At 45.8% G+C, this 21,423-nt stretch overlaps 1 protein-coding gene across 2 annotated transcripts in view; it reads left to right on the plus strand.

The window, feature by feature from the left end:
• Positions 1–21,423, plus strand: part of AFF4 (ALF transcription elongation factor 4) — a 1,482,962-nt gene that overhangs the window by 1,183,062 nt on the left and 278,477 nt on the right. For both annotated transcript variants that reach the window (XM_069652488.1, XM_069652489.1), the window contains exon 17: positions 5,309–5,372. In XM_069652488.1, coding sequence (XP_069508589.1) covers positions 5,309–5,372 — 64 coding nt within the window. The remainder of the gene's footprint in view (positions 1–5,308; positions 5,373–21,423) is intronic.

Here is a 21,423-nt window from a genome sequence, read left to right on the forward strand (position 1 = left end):
CACTTGACATCTATTTAGACTCTACTCTGTCCCTTAACAGACAAACTAATGCAGTTGTATCAGCATCGGCCTACACCTGCAGACCCTTCCTGACAACCGACGACTGTATCATCCTCGCCAGAACTCTCATCTTGTCCATGAGGTAATGCCCTCTACCTAGGGACGAGCCAAAGAAATTTGGATAAGGTACAGGTCACTCGGAACAATGCCATGAGGACTGCCCTTAACGTCCCGAGGAGATCACACATTTCGGACACGAGACGCAATTTACACTGGCTCCCGGTCTGACGTTGCATATCTCTGAAAGCCCTTTCCCTAACTCACAAGGCCCAGAATAACCTGGCTCCTGCTTACTTGTCCAATCGATTCATGCGTCAAACCGCATCCAGACCCCTGAGGTCTGCCCAAGTACACACACTGACTATACCTAGCTTTAAGCTACAGACAGCCGGGGGCTTGAGTTTCCCAGTCCTCGCAGCTAACCTTTGGAACACTCTCCCTAACTCCCTTAGAACAGAACCTTCCATCCATTCATTCAAAAACAAAATCAAACTCTGGCTCCACAAGCTTGATGTTGCGTCATCAATTGCCTAAACTTAGTGGGACTACCTCGGGAAGGGTGGGCCTCGCTCTCCTTCCGCTTACCCTGCGCAATACTGCAGCTAACACACTGCTTCGTTGGCACATGTTGTTACCATTCGCCCAGGGATCTCTCTTGTAACCCCTCCTCATGCCTGTCTTTATTTGTCATGCACTCTGTTTGCCTATGATGTATCCTTTCCTTTGGAAAGCTATTGTGTGTTAACTTGTAACCTTGTAACCACTTGCTTCAAATTATGCGCCCAGCTGCCTCTGGACAAGGTGCGCAATATAAATAAACAAAATACAAATACAAATAATTGTTAAATCAAGAAGCCATCAGTGTAAGTGTTTATTTGGATACTTGTCACTGTGAATCTCTGTTACAACTCTACAGCCGGCGCGAAGGAGACAAGCCGGTCTGTCTCTTGCCTTGTCATGCTAGATTGTTTACTCTATTTCGTCGTATTTAGTGTTTTTAACTTTGTTTACCTGTTTTTAGACCTATTCTTTTAGAAACTGCAAATACTAGTTTCATTATTAACATCACAAGAGATCCGCTCTGCAAATTACGTTAGTCCTTGTAATTTTGTTCAGCCATTAGTTTGCTTTTGTCTGCCTAAAGTGCTAGCCTGAACGGGGCTCAGCCGTCCTGCAAAAACTGACTGGGAAAGCAAACTACATTTGCCAGCAGTCTCGTAGTCCATTGCGCCTATTTCCCCTTAAACCTGGCGCGAAGGAGACAAGCCGGTCTGTGGGCGGGCGTGTCAGCGTTTTGGGGTAAGCTTTAAGCTTTTTATTATTATGGGAATACTAGAAGTCTTAGCGGCCACAGAGGATGCTGGAAACATCCTCCACACAGCCGGGCCAACATCTCGCATTATCATCGAAGCAGGCTTACCTCCTCCACCTCCCAACACCACCACCACTAATCCACCTTGCTTGCAAGACATTTTACTGCTTGATACTGCCCCCTGCGCCCTACCTCTGATTACACCTTGTATATCTCCCATGAAACAGCATTTAGAATCTGTCATCACATTGTCACAGTCTGACACTCCTTCATCTAGCAACAATGGAGGCGATCACCCCATCACCCATCCCGTTGGCTCCTTGAATTGTATGCTGCTCAATACCAGATCTCTGGTCAAGCATGCTCATGAAGTTTCCACTTATATTGATGACAACAAATTTGATGTCTGCGCTATTAGTGAAACATGGGGCACTGCCGCGTCCGGACCCTCATTACATCTTGCCATCCCAGAAGGGTATTGTATGATTAGACAGGACAGAGAGTCGGGGAGGTGGAGGAGCCTGCATCTTAAGGAAATCTTTACTAGCTTGGAAAGTCAAAGGACATCTTATGGAAGGAATAGATTTTCTTCACATAAAAATAGGGATGAACCCTAAAACTACAGTGAATTTCGTCCTAATTTATCGTCCACCCTCATGTTTAGGCAAATTCAGCATTGAACTTGCAAGGTATCTTCTTCCGTTATTGAAACCCAATTCCCGCTTTATAGTTCTTGGCGATTTCAATTACTGGCTGGGTCATCCAGATGATCAGACTGCATTTGAACTAGCGCAATCCTTTACAGATCTGAGCTTCACACAGATAGTTCAAGCCCCCCTACCCATAACCTGGGATATACCCTGGATTGGGTAGCAACTATCAATAGTCCCTATCATGACATATCGGTATCACCCTGTCCTTGGTCGGGCCATGATGCTGTTCATTTTTCAATTACTGTACCCTTCGTCACTAAAGTCCAGTCAGTCCGCTCGGAAGCGATCTCATATCGCAATACTAAATCCCTAACGTTGGACAAAATAGAAGCCCTCACAACTCAGACCCTACATATTCTGGAGACAGATGATATTGACGTTCTCTCAAAGAAAATTAGCTCTAACCTCAAATTAGTGGCTAATTCTCTCACGCCCATTGAAAATAAAAAGAAACCGTCAGAAAGGAAAATAACTAATCCTTGGTTCTCTCCCGAACTCCAAACCCTTAAATCTGCCTCCCTTAAATTATTTTACATCTGGAAAACTAATCAATCACCCATAACATTATCCAACTATAAAGAAGCCTCCAATACCTATAAAAGAGCCATTACTGAAGCTAAGAAATCGCACCTGGACTCCAGTATCTTACAGGCAACCTCTAATTCTAGGGAATTATTTAAAATTCTGAAAGAACAAGAGGTTGTCCAAGAACCTGTAGCATCTTCGATCACTAAAAATGACGAATGGTGCCTGGATATCCAGAATACCATTGTAAATAAACTGGATGGAATTCGGGAATCCATAGCCACAAAAAAAGTGCATCTGACACACAGGGCACTCATATAGTCGGCAATACTTTTACTAGGGATCCAGATATCCCCATTTTTGACTTCGTCCCCATATCAGAGGAGGAGTTAGCAACCATTATCAATAGACTTAACGCAACTAATTGCACAGGGGACCCATGTGCCTCTACTATTATCAAAACATGTCCCCCGACTCTGGTACAGGCCATATGCAAATTCGTCAATGCCTCACTTCAGAATTGTACGGTTCCAGATGATATGGAGCAAGCTTGGGTCACTCCATTATTAAAAAAAAAAACAATTTGGATCTGAACGTACCCACTAACTATAGACCTATAACTAATACCCCTTTTTTATTAAAGATATTGGATCGGGTTGCCTACATCCAAATGGCTCAACACCTTAATTCCTACCCTATCCTTAACCCTTTTCATTCAGGGTTCAGACAAGTCTTCGGCACCGAGACCTCTCTACTGGATCTTAAGTCTCAACTGCTCCAGAGATTGGATACTCAGGAGATCTCTCTCCTAATCTCTTTGGACGAATCGGCAGCGTTCGACCTTGTCGATCACACCATACTGGCAGATAGGCTCATGTCGGTAGCTAATTGTTCGCGGGCCGCCACTAATTGGCTGCTCTCCTTCTGATCTAACAGATCCAGCAGGGTATGTGCCAACAGTGCTAAAGCACCGGCAATTCAGATCATTTTTGGAGTGCCACAAAGAGCTAGCCTGTCACCGTGCATTTATAATATCTTCATGGCCCCTTTCTTTGCCCACCTTGCCCAGGAGGGCATACTTTTCTCCAACTACGCAGATGACACACAGTGTCATCCCTCTTACGGGTCAGCATGACCAGGACGAAAGAGAACTTAATCGCATATTTACCTTCATTGAACAATGGATGATGCTGAACAATCTCGCACTCAACCGTGGATAGACGGACCTTATGGTGGTGCGATCTGATAGCATTTTAGCCAAACTAGACCCAGCTTACAAACATTTCCAGCTGGGAGATGCTGAAATCCCCACTCTCCCCAAAGTAAAGATTCTGGGAGTGGTTCTGGACCAGTCGCTCAACATGAAGTCTTACGTGGCCAGTACTGTGTCCTCTGCCACCTACTACATTAAACTGTTGACCCACCTACGACCATTTATTTCTCAGCCTAATGCAAGTCTATCGCTCGAGCCATCATAGGATCCAAATTAGATTATTGCTGCAGCTTACTAGCAGGCTCTAGCAAAAAGACCATTAACCGTCTCCAGGTAGTTCAAAATGGAGCGGTTAGAGTGGTATCTGGACTTGCCTACAGGGCGCATGTATCTGAGGCACGTCAAGCACTGCATTGGCTGCGGTGGAGTCACGAATATCCTTCAGACTCATGTTCATCACCTTTAAATGTCTCAAGGGCACTATGCCCACCTACCTACAAAGGTATATAAGAATACAACCCTGCCTTAGAAATCTTTGCTCAAATAACCAGAACCTGCTTCACCAGCCCAAATTCAAAACTAATAAAGCACAATGGGGCGCCTTCGCTCCGTAGCCCTGAGTAACTTCAAGAAGGGTCTCAAAACCTTAATTTTCAAATAGTAGGCTTTGAATCTCTTAGCGCCTTTTCTTCCCAGTTCTGGAGATACTTAGGGATTTCCTGGTTACTCCATGTCTTTTATCTGGCTTGTCGGCGCCCTCACACCCACGGGTCTATGGCTGCGCAATATAAATGTAATAATGTAAAGTAAAAGTAAAGCTCAGATTGACCCCTCTTGAGATGAGCCTGGCTGCTCAGTCACTCTACCAACTTGAGTAGTACATGCCTATACCAAAGTTTGGGTTAACTATTGCCAAGAGGACAAGGCTGGTGCAGTCTCCCCCAGGGTACTGCATACAATCTTGCCTAACAATTCACCAGGGCTGTATGAAACATAGCCAACTGCATGGAGGCTTGTACAGGTGTTTTGATGGACTACTTTGCCTAAAAGCAGTTACCATCTCCACCCCTTAAATGTTTCAAGGTTGCATGTTGGTAATACCTGAAAAGATTACAAAAATAAAAGGGGGAAAAGAGGCCAGCTACTATGACTTTTGAGTTAACTGTTTACCCCTTATCAACATGCATATACATTTCAGTGGCATGAATCCTTATCAGCCTCGCCAGCTCAAAATATACAGAACATTTTGGTTTCTTTAAAAAATAGCCATTTTTAATGGGCACCAAATTTTTTAGAAATGATACTAAATGTTTGTAGTTGTGTGAAGGGCAGGGAGGACGATCTTGAGTCTTTTGCTGGTCTTTTCAGCAATACCAGCTCACCATTAGTGGTCCTGCTCACATGCCTGATATAATGTACTACTCTACTTATGTTCAGCATTTGTAGTATTGTCATTTGAAATGTGTTTTCTTTTTTTTCTGGCAGGAGTTACTCAGCAGATCATTACCTGCAAGAAGCAAAAAAGTTGAAGCACAGTGCAGATGCTTTAGTAAGTTTTGTTGTTGATTGTGAACGTCTTTCCTGTCATTGAGATTTGATGTGTGATAGATGTTAATGTTTTATCTAGGTATGTAGAACAAATTGACATTTCTGTAACGCTCACCTGATTCCCACGGAGGCGCGGGTCTTGGCAGGAAGCTGTCTGTGACTCGAAAAGTGATGTGCAGGACTCGATTGGCTTCTGGGGTCGAACCTCTTCGCACTGTGTGTCGGACTCGAAGAGTGAGGTTTCTGCAGGCGAAAGAATATGGGGGTTAATGGTCTGGGTTGTTGAATGTCCCTCTCTCTCCCTTCCCAGCTTTTTCGTAGAGCCCCCAGGTCAACGTGCTCACCTTATATAGGTGAATGCTGGGCTCTCCATCTGCGTCTGGTGCAGGGTGCCGTTGCCAGTTCCTTCACTGGTGAAACATAGGCCTCTTGAATTCAGAGGATGGTTACCGTCGTTATCTGCACGAGCGGTGAGTTTCTGGACACCTTTTGTCTTTATAGTCTTTAAATGCGTGGCACGTTTATATGCAGACTCTGTATAATGCTTTTCCCTTATGTATTACAGGGCTCTTGAGATGGAAGATGAAGTGAAGCGCCTGGAAGTTCGTAAGTATGGCAAGCGCTCTAACTGTCTCTTTCCTTGCAGCTTAGTTCGTGTTAAAGAGTCGCCGGAGTATTTGCTGGCGTTTTATTGCGACAAGCGTGATGGACGTAAGTAAATAACTGCTTAATGTCTTTTCTTTTGCCTTTTAGATGTTGGTTTGCAGCGCCGGAGTCCGCGGAATGCCAGTAAGTTGTTAACGATACTCTGTCTTTACAGGCGGCGATGCAGAACGAAGAAATCCGGAATTCACAGCGTGCCGGTAAGTATGGCAATGCTTTTGCCTTTGCAGGTGGAGATGCGGCGTGAAGAAGCGGCCGCAGCCGATGGATCAGGTGAGTAAGTACTGCGTGTAAAGTTCGCCTTGCTAACCTGTTGTTTCTGTTCTTTGCAGGTGCTGATGATGTCTGGATACTGAAATGGTAAGTAGGATTCTTGCAGGTCCAGGATCAGAAGAAGAAAAGCCGGAGCAGACTTGGTGAGCGTTCTGCTGCAGATGCAGAATAACGCGAAGCACGCTTCATCTATCGGGTGTGGTTTAAATAGCCTTGGAGTGATGAGGCGTCTTCTTCCACGGCCCCGCCTAGGTAAGAAAAGAGTTCCAGTTTCCAGAAGAGTTCCAGTGCTGTATCCAGGGAGTGGAGCTGCCCCACCCAGGTAAGAAAGTAGTTCCTGTTCTTAGATAGCTTCTAAGTGGCTGGTAAGTAAGCCGCATGGTCTGCTGCAGGTAAGTCCACCCAAGCATCCTCACACCTATTATGAGCCCGGCGCTTCCAGTGCCGGGACCAATGGTTTTGATGAGCCTGGTGCCACCGGCGCCAGGACAAGGTCCAAAAGGTCCCAGTGGGGACCGGCTGGTGCCTAGGATTAGGGTTAGGGGCCTGCTTCCAAGGACGTTGGGCTGGTCCTGGCTCCTTGGAAGCAGTGATCATGACAATTTCTTTGTTTTAAATCTTCATAATAAAACTGAATCATTTAAGAGTTTTACCGAGATGCCAATTTGTTAAGTTTTTATAAAGTCCACCGATGGTAGGACTGAAGAAGACTCACTCTTAGGTGCACAGGGCTCCAATTCCTAGGTTTGTCCTCAAGTACCCAAAAGGTTTGGTAGTATTGGACGAGCAGCCAGACTTGGTCTAGGAGGGAGACCGGCTGTAGGTAAGTATAAAGAACTCGAAGCACACCTATTATCCAGAATTCACTTATACACTGTAATTTTATTTAAAAGAGATATGGTTATTTATTATAAATACTAAGGCAACTATCAAAATATTAGAATCACAGCTAAGTAAACCTGTTCACATGTATAAAGTAAGACATTTGAGCATTAATCAAGGAAATAGACTTTAGATGAATCCAGGTAAGTAGTCAGAGTAGCAAACCTATTCTTTAACCAACATTCAGGTAAGTAACACAGATACTGATAAGTACTTTTAGGCAACATATACTTTAGAAAGTCCAGCACTATCTGGGAATGAGTCTGTCATTTGGGACACTGGGTGACCAGGGCCATGGGCGGCAGACCAAATGAAGGCAAACATTGTCAAATTAGCAGGAATCTTCAACGTTGCAAGTAGTAAAATGTTCAGTTAAAAGATAGTTCAGGGAGGTCAGTTAGACCCCATGAACGATTGTAACCTAAAGGACCGCTGTCCCTAGGCATGGGAGAACAGAGTTTGGTTGTCCACCCCAATGTGGCTCAGGAGGGGTCGGATTTAACAAAGCAAGAAACCAGGTGGGTACCTAGGAGTGGGACAATACCGTTTCATGAAGAAAGAATACAATTGTTATGGAGAATTCTCAAAAATATGCTAATTCTCTTCTACCGTAGAGACCCCCAGCTCTTTTGCTGGACTTGAGGACTTTTAATTTCTAACCTGAAGAGAGTGAGCCCTTTTTCTCATATGTTTTTGTGATTTTCACCCTGTTTCTTTTAACTTTGGAGTCTGAGAAACTCCATGGGCATCACCTTTTACATTGTGACACACAGCACCTTCAGTGCATTGGCACAGGGAAGTCTCTTGGATTTCCCAAAGGTTTTAAATATCTTCTCTTGGAAAAACTACTGTCTGTTTCCAAGAGCAGTGAAGTGAAATTGACTTTACTTAAAATGTGTAACTTGGTAGACCCAGCACACACTGATATGATAGTTTATTTATATAGCGCCTATACACAATGTGTTTCAAGGCGCTTCAAGGCAAGGGAGGGAACAAAGGAAAATACAATGACATTCTTACAGGCCATGAACAGTAAGGATGTGAAATTAACTAGCTTACTTGGCCTGATGACATTTCAGATAGTGCAAGAGCTAAGGCATAGATAAGGAAGGGAGGGGGGAGAGTGGGAAGGAAATGGAAACAGACGACTACCGTACTGGGCCTGACAACATTTCTGGTAGAGCCGGAGAAAAACAAGAGATGAGGGAGAGGGATGCAGAAAAGTAGGGGAGGAACAAACAAGTGACTATCCTACTAGTCCTGACGACATTTCAGATATTGCTGGAGGGTGGTAGGGGGAACCAGTAAGGGGAGGGGGGGGAGGAGACAGGCGAGGTTGCTATAATACTAGGTCCAGGGGCAATTCTGATCGAGTAAGTGCATAGAAGAAAGTAAGGGGAGGAGATAGGAAAAGGGAGAAGGGAAAGGAGGAGAGAACAGAGAGTTAGCAGTCAAGAGTGGAGAAGCAGAGGGGAGAGTGAATAGAATTGCAGGAGTCAGTAGTAACACATAATGTTGCAAGCCAGGATACAAGATGAAGATGGGAACAGCATGATTCAAGGCCACCACGAGTACAAGATGCAAAGGAAGTCCAGCATGAGAGTTGAGAAAGGGTGACGCACCGTGAATGAAGTCCATAAAAGTTAAATCCAGCATTGGCCAGAAGATGGTGATGGTGAAACCAGAATGTATCAGGATAGACTTCTGCAGAAGTAGGCTTGTGGGGGAGAGGGGAGCAGGGTAGAGGAATCAAGCAAAACAGGCAAAATCTGTGTGCGAGAAGGGTGTGGGCACAAGTGAACATCACGGGGGGGCGGGGAACCAGAGTGGTGGGGATGGCCTGTCGGGACAGAGGGAGTACACACATGTTGGTGCATGCTTACCTGCTGTCTGAGCAGGGGGTCGGGCCCTGGGTCCTCCTGGTCCAAACAGGAATTGACCTTTTTTTATCTGCCCTTTGCATCAGACACCCGGCGAGAGACTCCTTTGATCGAAGAGTTAAGAGCAGAAGGAAGAGGCAGGGCTAAGAAGGTGGGTGGTGCTTAGGCCAGGTGACCTAGATGCACCTGCTCCCCATCTGCAAAGGAAAAGAGGCTGGAGGTCTCCTTAACTAGGGAAAAAGAGCAGCAGGCAGGAAGGCACCAGGTGGGCGGGGCTTGCTAAGTCGTGAAAAGGAGCGGCAAGCAGGAAGGCACCAGGTGGGTGGGGCTTAGGTCAGGTGATCTAGATCCATTTTCACCTGCTCCGCATCTGCCATACGGTGCTGGAGGGGTTACTTATTATCCCCTTTGTCTAGTTTCTCATGTAACATTATGTTACCCTTTCTACAATTAATGGCTGGTAGCAGTGGTTTACTTTTTACTACCATTGTGTGTTGTTACCACGGGCTGTGTTCGCAGCCACGGTAAGGCACCGATGGGTGAGCATTTCGTCAAAATGGCTCTGGTCTTTTTTTTCGCTATTTGGTGTTGGAAAGGTCCTTTTTGAGATTTACTCTGCGTGCCAAACCAGGTTTGGTCCCTTTGTTTGTTTTGTCTTTGGCGGGCTGCACGAGTGAAACCCGCCTATGGCTCCAGTATGTCTGACAGGGGCAGGAAGTGAGGGAGAAGGACAGCCACTCTACTGTGTAATTGGCAGCTAGGCTGGAATGGATGGGAGAAACCTGCATAAAAGGTGAGGCTTTTTGACTTGGAAGGCAGAGTCGACCACTGGACGAAGGAATACGAAGAAGAACTTGGAAGGGACTATTAGGCAAAGTTTGTATGCAGTACCCTGTGGGAACACTACAAACCACTCTGACTACAGGTATAGGAAACCCAACTTTTGGTATAAGCTTTTAATACACAGTTTTGGTAGTGTGTTGAGCAGCCAGGCTTATCTCGAGAGGGGTCAATGTGAGCTGTAGGGGAGTTGCACAGAGATTCATAGTGACAAGTGTTCAAATAAACACTTACACACAAGGTTTCTTGAATAAACAATTATTAATTTATCAGTCAGTTAGAATAAGCCTTCTTCAAAAGGGAGGTATATAATAGTAACACACAAATACACTTCAGTACGTTGCACTCTTAGTTCCTAAATCAGTAAAGACCCTTTTGGGATGGCCCACAGACACAACCTACACCCTCGGGTGACTTCAAGAGCTAGAGTGCCGGGGACATTAATATCTTACTGTTTGCATTAAGAATACTATTACAAGTTGGTAAAAGGAAAACAACAAGAGACCGCAAATATTCTTAAGCAGGCGAATACTTTTGGATCCCCACAGCAGAGTCATTCAGTATAACAGGCTGGACCAAAGTAAATGGGGGGGAAATCTTATAGGATGTGAAGCAACTCTGGTAGGTAAGTAGAAAAGTATTTGCACAATGTTTTAGAAGTCTTCGAAGAAACAAAGAATCAAATGTAGGGCCACAAACCATTAGACTTGTGAGTGGTAGAAGATGCAAGCAACTCTACAGCAAGAGGTAAGTTCTCTCAGACTTTGTACAGTACCTTTTGAATTGAAACAAAAGTGCAGCAGGTGACTTCCTGTGCCGCTCTGCAGATCTCACTGTTCCTGGGCCTCAGTCGTGGGGACAAGAGGGAGGACTTCTGGGGACTCCTGCATTGCAATGGGACGGTCACCACTTGCAACCATGAATCTTCAAACCAGTGGCTGTTTTTCAGCTCCTTGTGTCTACCGCAAATGGCAGCACCGCGGTTCCTGGCTGTCGAGATGGACTTTCCTTGCTTCTGGGGTCACGCACTCTATTGAGGGGGCTCAGGCTCGGTCAGTCCTGCTTCCTGGTAGTCCGGAGGATCTTCCTGGAGCTCCTGGCCATTTTAAAAGCAGCGCACACAATCTGGTGTTCCTCTCCCTGGCTATACAGTTTCTAGCAGCTACTCTGCGGAGATTCAACCAGCTATGAGGATGTCCAGGTGGCTTACTTTGGAGTTGATTGGTCCCACCAACTCAACGGGAGAAGTCGTCCTTGCAGGGGCTTCTCTGTCTATACGAATTTGGAGTTTGAGCACAGCAGCAGGGCTTCACCGGGCAAACCAACGGTCCAGGAGTTGCAGCAGGCATCCCCTTCAAGTTCTTCTTCGGTTCCTTTGTCTAGTCGACTCTGCCTTCCAAGCCAAAGTTTTCCTCCCTTTCTGAAGAAGGCTTCTATAACTGACTGTGAAATAAATTAATAATTGTATCAAGAAACCTTGAGTATAAGTGTTTATTTGAATAACTGTGTGGTGAAACTCTGTATCAGAACCTTACTGCTCATATTGACCCCCTTTGAGATGAGCCTGGCTGCTCGACCACACTACAAATCTGTGTAGTTCAGACTTGTACCAAAGGTTGGGTCCTTATTTCCATGAGGTGAAGGTTATCGTAGTGCACCCAAAGGGTACTGCATACAATCTTGCCTAACAACAATGTCACCCGCGGGACCCCAGGCAAGTAGACACCAGCTCCTGTTCATGTTCTTGTCCTGGAGGCTGAAGAAGGAACTTTTGGCAGTAGCAGCCGGTCAGCTTTTTTGGATGGGATGCCCAGCAGGTGATCTTCACAATACTGGCTCGTTGCAACACAACACTGGCTTTGGTTCAGTGACGGTTGTCACATGGCAGGCTTCTCTCTGTCTCTCGGTGCCCGACTTCCACAGGGAGAAGTCTCAGAGCTGGAAAGGGTCACTTCGTCCAACAGGATGCCCATTAAGTTCTAGCCGAAACCACGCTTCAGGAGAAGATGCACAACAAATTGGACTAGGTCAAGTGTATTGGGGAATTGCAGCCCAGGACAGTCGTAGCTCTTCGAGGGATGGCTCAAAATGCAGGTTGTCTCGAGACTTGTTGGGCCCACCAGTCCAGGTGAGAAAGTCATCCATTCTGGATCTTCCCTGTAGATCAGAAGAGGAGGTTAGAGCAGCAGCACGTCACTGGCTGTCGCTGGAGGTGGCTGCAGACGTTGTCCTTCCTCCAATTCTTGGTTCCATGGTTGACACTTGTTTCTGCTCCAGGACCCTTGTCTTTATACAGGAACCCAGCCAATAGGCAGTCATGCCACATTCAAACTTTGGGTGCTGGCTGTTAGGGAGAATTCTCACATCTGTTCTAATACCCTTCTACCTTGGAGACCCCCAGCTCTTTTACTGAACTTTGAGACTGTTTATTTTCTATCCTGGAGTGAGTGACATTTTTTCTCACTCTCTCATGCAAGTTCTATCTGATTTGAACTGTTTCATTGGGTTTTGGAGTCTGAGAAACTCCATAGGCATCACCTTTTGTATTGTGACACAGCACCCTCAGTGCAGTGTCACTGAGAAGTCCTTTGGATTTATCTTAAGGTTTAAACACCTTCTCTTGGATAAACTGTTTCCAAGAGTAGTAAAGTGAAACTGACCCAGCACAAACCATCTTATGTGGACTGCCCGAGGGGTTACTTAATATCTCCTTTTGTCTACTTTGTCATCTAACATTTTTATGTTACCCTCACTACAATTAATGGCTGGTGGCAGTGGTTTAATTTTCCTATCATTGTGCGTTTTTACCGCAGACTGGATCCTCAGCTGCAGTATTGCACCCATGGGTGCCCTTTTTGTCAAAATGGCCGTGGTCGGCTTCTTTTTTTCGTCATTTCTTGCTTGTGAGGTCCTTCTTGGGTTTTAATCTGTGTGCCAAACCAGGTTTGGTCCCTTTGTTCGTTTTGTCTTTGGCAGGATTCACTGGTGAAGCCTGCCTCTGGCTCCAGCGTGTCTGGCAAGGCAGGAAGCGAGGGAGGCTCCCGAACCTCCCTGTGCTTAGTCTCCTTGGTTACAGGAATGCACCCAAAGGTGATTGGCTGGCTTGCTGTCCTTCGAGGACAGCCACCCTGCTGTGTGATTGACTGGCTGTGAATGAATGGGAGAAATGTGCAAAAAAGGCAAGGTCTTTTGCAAGGAAGGCAGAGCCGACCCCTGGATGAATGAACCGAAGAAGAAACTGCAAGAGAAGCTTGCTACACCCCCCCCCCCCCCCCCCCCCCGGACCATGGTTTTCCCGGTGAAGCCCTGCTGCAGTTGCAATGCTAAAGCTCCAAATTCTGCATCGTCTAGACTAGCACGGAATGGTCGACTTCTTCACTTGGGTTGGTGGGACCAACTGACCCCAAGACAAACTTGACTGGAACCTCTCTTCCTTCTGGCTGTACTTCTATGCTGCTGCTGGAACCGAGTGCCAGTGGACAGGAACACCAGGAACGAGTGCATCGTCTTTAAGCCGGACCCAAGCTCCAGGAAGATCCTAGGGACTCCCTCAAAGCAGGACGACCCAAGGGGAACGGTCTCTGGATAACAAGATGCACCAGGAGCCAGTCACCATGGTATTTGCGGCCCCCATGTGGGCCCGCCAATCCTGGTATTCGCATCTGATGGAGATGTGCCTATCTGCTCCAATGAAACTACCTTGCCCGTACAACATGTTATCTCCGGACAAGGGGGAGACTCTTCACCCATGCCCGTAAACCCTGAATTTAGCGGTTTGGCTCCTGGGGTCATAGAATTCAGGCACCTACAACTCCCTCAGAGATGCATGGACATACTTAGGGAGCTGAGAATGCCTAACACCCGATACTGCTACTCCAGTAAATGAAAGCGGTTTATCTGGTGCAATTCCAAGGGCGTCAATCCTATTGACTGCTCTCCCACTCACATTGTATTGTACCTGACTCACCTACTAGACTCAGGCCTGGTTTTTAATTCCCTGAAGGTTCACTTGGCTGCTCTCTCAGCTTACATTACGTCACAACAGAAGGTGTTGTGGTGGAAAATACCAGTTATTAAGGCTTTCATGGAACGGGTTAAAAGGATTCATCCCACATTCTGGCTCCTGGATGGGGACCTAAATGTGGGTTTGACTAGATTTATGGGGTCTCCATTTGAGCCTATGCATAAGGCAAGTCTCAAAGATCTTAGCTATAAGACAGCCTTCCTAGTGGCTATCACTTATATAAGGAGAGTTAGTCAACTACAGGCCCTTTCAGTTCTAGACCCTTTCGTTACAGTTCAGAGATAAGGTGGTTCTGCTCACTCACCCTCGATTTGCGCCTAAATATATTTCCAAGTTCCATGTGAACCAATCAATAGAACTGCCTATTTTCCTCCAGAATCCAACTAACGTGGCCTAAAGAAGCCTACACTGTAAGGGAGAATTATCATAAATGTGCCAATTCCCTTCACCTTCGAGACCCCCAGCAACTTTGATGGATTTTGAGGGCTTGATTTTTTTTTACCTGGAGAGAGTGTGAGCCTTTTTTCCCACTCTCTCATGTATTTTGATATGTGTTTTACTCTTGTGTTCTTTGATTATGGAGTTTTAGACGGTGTCCAGTCATTTGATCGAATACAAAGGATCGAATGACACAAATTTCGAGTCAAAAGGATCGAAAAACTATTTTTTCGAATGCATTTTGTTAATGTTTCATTTTTTTTATTTAATATAGTTAAAAATGTTTTTTTAAAAGAAAACGGGAATGTGGGAACCCCGACCCCCATAAAAAAATTATTGAAAAATGCATTCAACCCTTTTTTTCGGTCCTTTTGATTCGAAAAAATGCCATTCGATCCTTTGTATTTCGACTCTTTCACCTATAACCGTTTTAGACAACTCCATAGGCACCATCTTTTCATTTGTCACACAGCACCTTCAGTGCAGTGGCACAGGGAAGCCTCTCAGGCTTTCCCAAGGTTTAAATACCTTCTCTGGGATAAACTACGGTTCCCCAGACAAAGTAAAGTAAAATTGACTTTACTAGTCTTTTCAAATTCCTAGACCCAGCACACCCTATCTTAAAATAGAGTGCTGGGGCGGTTACCAAGTATCCCCTGTGTCTAGAAACTCATGTAGCAGTCAAATGCTACCCTTTCGTCTCGGAATGGCTGGTGGCAGTGGTTTTACAACAAACTACCATGATTTTTCCTGACCGCGAACACCGGTAGCGTTAAATCACCATGTTTTTCAGGATGGCGTCTGAGCCCCCTTTGTTTAAACAGGTCCTGGTCTTGTTTCTTTCGCCATTTCTTTTTGGAAAGGTCCTCCTAGAGTCCTTCTAGAGTTTGTCTCTGCACGCCAAACCAAGTTTGGTCCCTTTGTTCCATCACCTTTGGCGGGCTTCAGGACTGGAGACCGCCTCTGGTGCCAGAGTGTCTTGGGCGGGCAGGAAGTGAGGGAGATACCCGACACTACCTGTTTTTAGTCTCCTAGGAGATCCAAATGTACTCTGGTGTGATTGGCTGGCTGACTGTCCGGCAAGGACCGCCACCCTGCTGGGTGAGTGGCAGCTAGGCTGGAATGAATGAGAGTAAACTGGATAAAAGGCGAGTCTCTTGTCTTGGAAAGCAGAATCGGCCCCTGTAACAAAAGAACCGAAGATGAGCTGGAAGAGGACGGCTGCTGCAACTCCTGGACCGTTGGTTTTCCCGGTGAAGCCATGCTGCAGGTCCAAATTACCAAGTTCATCTCGACAAAGAAGCCCCTCAAGGACGACGTCTACCTTTTGAGTTGGTAGGACCGATCAACTCGAACTGTAAGCCACCTGGATATCTTTCACGGAGCTGGTTCTATTTTCCTCAGAGTGCTGCAGGAAACCGAATAACCAGGTTGAGGGACACCAGTTTGTGTGCTTGACTACAGCTACCGGAATTGAAGATTTGCCATTTGTCAGGCTCAGGAACAGCGAGATCTGCAGGAACTGCCAGGAACGGACGTCTTCAGTTGCATCTTTTTCTTTATTGTAAGGTACTGTGAAAACCTGACAGAGGGAACTTACCTCTCACTGCGAAAAGTGCTTGAAACTGTGGCAACTTGCAGGCCTAGTCAGCTTGTGACCCAACATATGATTCTTTCTTCCACAAACTACTTCTGAGAACTTTGGCAAAGACTTTTCTGTTTAACAACCAGAACCGTTTTATTGTATACAAGCCCATTGACTTTGCTGTATCCTATTGCATTGAATTGACTCCTCTGGTGAACTCGATCTTTATTTGCACTGTTTAAGAATACTTGTACTCTTCGTTGTATTAACGCATGCCATTTTGCTCCTCCTTCAAAGTAGTTTAAATGCCTCAGAAACTGATAGTGTAAAGTGCTGTAGTATATTTCTGTATGATATGGATTGCCTCATACTAGTGAATGTTTTATAACTGACTGTGAAATAAATTAATAAGTGTTTTACCAAGTAACCTTGAGTGTAAGAGTTTATTTTAATACGTGCGATTGTAGACCTCTGTGTAACATCATTATAGCTCACTTTCCCCTCTTGAGATAAGCCTGTCTGCTCAGCTCTGCTACCAAAAACTGTGGAGTACAGACTTATACCAAAGGTTGGTTTTGCTTACACCTGTAGTCATAGTTGTAAGTTGTGGTCCCAAAGAGTACTGCATACAAACTTTGCCTAACACACACACATTCGATGTGTGCAGGGAAGTCATGTTTTACCTGGAAAGAACTAGACCACTGAGAAAAACAAACCAATCTTTTGTTTCAGTGGCAGCTGGTAGAGAAGAGGATCCTGTCTCTAAATCGGCCATCTCAATGTGGATTGTCAAATGCATCACGCCGTTACACTCTTGCTAAGAGAGAACTGCCCTTCAAGCTTAGAGCACATTCTACTCGAGACACTGGGGCTTCCATAGCTTTCTTTGCATATGTTCCCCTAGAGTCCATTGCAACGCGGCAACCTGGAGTTCTGTACACACTTTTACAAAACACTATTGCCTAGACACTCATTCTAGGTCTGATTCTCAGGTGGGACAAGCAGTATGAAGACATCTTTTCACTACTATTCCTCATCACAACCCACCTCCAACTCCGGGTACTGCTCGCTAGTCGATGCACCACATGTGATTCTAAGCAGATTAACAAGCATCAGAAGACATGCATAACTCACCGTAATAGCATTTCTGATGATTGTATCTGCTTAGATTCACATGTGCCCACCCTTCCTCCCCGCTTGGTTGGAAGGAACATAGACGTCTTACTTTCTCTCTTTTATGTACTCACGATAGTCATTGGGCTCAAAATGCAATCGTAGGGACCTTGACGCATGAGGGATATTGGGTACACTACACGTCATGTTAGGGATATTGTTACAGGCACGCCCATGTCGACGTCCCCTTTCGATTCTCGAAAGACGAGATGCAATACTCTGTGGTTACCACTGGATGTCGGACTATATGCACAGCATGTGAATCTAAGCAGATACTATCATCGGAAATGCTATTACTGTGAGTAATGCAGGTCATCTACTTAACTGAAACTAAAGGAGTGTATTTTTGAAGTGTATTTTATTGTTATTGCCCTTTCTAAAGAAGGCTTATTTTAAAACGGACTGTTAAATTCATAAATAATTATTTTACTAAGAAACCTTGAGTATAAGTGTTATTTGAATACCTGTCACTGTTAATCTCTGTTGCACTTCTACAGCTCACGTTGACCCCTCTTGAGATGAGCCTGGCTTCTCATTCATTCTGCCAACTTGTGTAGTACAGGCCAATACCAAAGGGTGGTTCCCTATTGCCAAGAGGACAAGGCTGGTGTAGTCTCCCACAGGGTTACTGCATACAATCTTGCCTAACAGTGGTGGTCCCAAGAGGACAGCCAGCCTCCCGGCCAGGACTGGAATCATGTGAACACACTGGAGGGCAAAATAAATCCTGCATAGTTTCGGTGCACTCCTAGCTATGCTTGCGCCCTCAGGTGGGCTCCCCAATGGGAGCCCGGCAAGGACAATAGTGAGCAGGACCTCCCCACCTTGCACAGCAGAGGAAGGCTCAACCCACTGAACCTCACGGGCACCAGGCAACTGCATGACCGGTAGCCCATTGCACTGCCTCTGTTCCTCCCACCCACTTGGGGAACTGCAACTCTGCAGTCACCTGCCTCTCTGCTCTTACTTGAGCCATCACCCTGTCTGCACTTAGCGTGTCTTGCAGTTGCACTCTTCTCGCCCCCGCCCCCCTCTCTGCATTCCCCTCTTCCCTCCCCCTCGCGCTTGCACGATCTGAATGACACAAGGCCCAGTAAGATCGTTTGTTTTTGTCCTCCCTCTGTCTTCCCTCCCTTGTCTTGTCACGCCTAAAAACACTTGTGTGCAGGTGCGTTATTAATGACCTATCATATCAAGAAAGAAAAATTCATCAAGAGTGGGTGAAAAAATAAGACAGGCACAATTTTAGTTCATTGGTGATCCATGTGTCCCTTACTGCAGCTGCAACAGCAGCCTGCCTGCAAGTTTCACTCAACTCGGTAGTCCATATCCACTGCCACCAGCCACTCAAATTAACTTGTCACTGTAACGTGGAAGTTACAGAAGTGGAAAAAGGTATACGTTGTGTCCCTCAGCACTCCACATAAGATGGGGTGTGCTGATTCCACAAAATAAGTTAGGTGGGACAGAATGTATCCCCCTATCCTTGGAAACAGTAGTTATCACAAGATAAATAAAAAGGACTGCTCAGAGCTCCCAGCAAAACTGCACAGTAAGTGCTGCGTGCTGCAATAATACATTGCAGGTGCATTAAAAGGTGGAGGAAAGCATTACTCCAAAATGATACAAACCAAAGGGTTGATAAAGGTTCCCAGAGGTAGAGTAAAAGACTTGAGTGGGTGGTGGGAAAAGGTTGCCACTCAAGAAAACTGATCAAAACCCCCAATAGTGCAGTACAAAGTGCTGGGGGACTCACAAGTGGGGAGAATGTTTCACAAAAACGAAATTCTGCCTAACACAATTGAAATCATAACACAAGTTAGTTTTGTTTGAAATTGTGTTGAAAAATCTAAAAATATTTGGGGGTATTGAGGTTAACAATCTGATAACCATACCTTTCTATGGTTAGGTTCCCACTCAGGAGGGTTGTTAGGAAGAATTCTGAGTAATGTGCTAATTCCCTTCTACCTTGGCGACCCCCAGCTGTTTTTGCTGAACTTTAGGATTTTTAATTTCTAACCTGGAGAGAGATATTTTCTTCCCCCTCTCTCATGGATTTTTCTTTAACTTGAACTCTGTTTCTCTTTTGGTTTTGGAGTCTGACAAACTCCATAGGCGGCATCCTTTTTCATTGTGACACACAGCACCCTCAGTGCAGTGTCGCATAGAAATCCTTTGGATTTCTGCTAAGGTTTAAATACTTTCTCTTGGATAAATTATTGTTTCCAAGAGTAGTGAAGTGAAATTGACTTTGCTTACATTTTCTCTTAATAGACCCAGCACACACTATCTTACAATAGGGTGCTGGAAGGGTTACTTAGTATCCCCTTTGTCTAGTTCTCATGTAACATTTCTGTTACCCTTTCTACAATTAATCGCTGGTGGCAGTGGTTTACTTTTTCCTACCATTGAGTGCTCCTACCGCGGCTGCAATTGCAGCTGCAGTATGGCACCCATGGGTGCCCATTTTGTAAAAATGGCCCCGGTCTTCTTTTTTCGCCATTTCTTGCTGGAAAGGGTCCATCTTTAGATTTACTCTGTGTGCCAAACCAGGTTTGGCCCCTTTGTTCATTTTGTCTTTGACGGGATTCACTGTTGAAGCCCGCCTCTGGCTCCAAAGTGTCTGGGGACAGGGAGTTTCAGGCAAGGAGGTGCCCGAAACTCTGTGCTTAGTCTCCTTGGTTACAGGAATGCACCCAAGGGTGATTGGCCAGCTGGCTATCCTTGGAGGACAGCCACCATGCTGTGCGAGTGACAGCTAGGCTGCGAATGAATGGGAGCGACTTGCTTAAAAGGCGCTGTCTTTTGCAAGGAAGGAAAGTCGACCACTGGACGAAGGAACCAAAGAAAGAAACTGGAAGAGAAGCTTGCTGCACCTCCTGGACTGTTCGTTTGCCCGGCAAAGTCTGCTGCATTGCTGAAGTTCCAATTTCGACATTGACTAGAGAAGCCCGTAAAGGAAGACTTCTCCCCTTGGGTTGGTGGCACCAACTGACCCCCCAAGATGAACTTGACTGGAACCCCTCTCCCAGTTGGCTGTACTTATTCGCTGCTGCTGGAACTGGATGCCAGGGGACAGGAACAAACTTGACTGGAACCCCTCTCCATGTTGGCTGTACTTATTCGCTGCTGCTGGAACTGGGTGCCAGGGGACAGGAAGACTAGAATGGAGTGCATCATTTTTTAAGCCGGACCTGAGTTCCAGGAAGATCTCCGGATGCCCTCGTAGCAGGACTGCCCAAGCCTCACCCACCTCAACAGAGTGCTGAACCCCAGAAGCAAGGGGAGCCCATAAGGTGTCCAAGAACCGCAGTAGTGCTATTTGCGAGTAACTGAAACCACTGATCTGAATTGTGGGCATTGCTGCCGCTGACCTTCAAACCGTAGTGCAGGAGTCCCCAGATTTCTTCCCTCTTGTCCCCATGACTGAGGCCCAGGATCAACAGGATCTGCAGGACTACAACAGGGACAGAAGCCAGCTGGATCCCTTTCTTCAGAGTCAAGGTACTGTGTAACTAGGGGTACTTACTGTTAGGGATAATTCTTAGAAATGTGCCAATTCCCTCCACCTTAGAGACCTCCAGCAACTTTGCTGGATTTTGAGGACTTGATTATTTTTTTAACCTGGAGATATTGTGACCCTTTTTCCCACTCATGTATTTTAATGTGATTTTGTACACTTGTTTCTTTTGGTTGTGGAGTCTGACAAACTCCATAGGCATCTTCTTTTACATTCTGTCACACAGCACCTTCAGTGCAGTGACACAGGGAAGTCTTTGTGACACAGGGAAGTCTTTCAGATTTTTCCAAAGGTTTAAATACCTTCTCTTGGTTAAACTACTGTTTCCAAGAGCAGTAAAGTGAAATTGACTTTACTTACATTTGTAACTTTCAGTAGGGCACTGGAGGAGTTACCTAGTATCCCCTTTTCTCACTTAATGGCTGGTGGCAGTGGTTTCGTTTTAACTACCATGGTGTGCATTTACTGTGGGCTGCGTTCGCAACTGCAATAAAGCACCCAAGGGTGCCATTTTTGTCAAAATGGCCCAGTCTTCTTTTTTCGCCGTTTCTTGTGGAAAGGTCCTTCTTGAGATTTACTCTGCGTGCCAAACCAGGTTTGGCCCCATTGTTCGCTTTGCCTTTGGTGGGATTCACGATTGATGCCCGCCCTGCTCCAGGGTGTCTAGGGTAGGCAGGATGTGAGGGAGGTGCACTATAATCCCTGTGCTTAGTCTCCTAGGAGACCCAAATACACTCAGTGGTGTTTGACCCGCTGACTGTCCGGCAAGGACAG

Source organism: Ambystoma mexicanum, chromosome 3p (genome assembly GCF_040938575.1).
Source record: "Ambystoma mexicanum isolate Mex_15411 chromosome 3p, UKY_AmexF1_1, whole genome shotgun sequence".
Classification (NCBI taxonomy): domain Eukaryota; kingdom Metazoa; phylum Chordata; class Amphibia; order Caudata; family Ambystomatidae; genus Ambystoma; species Ambystoma mexicanum.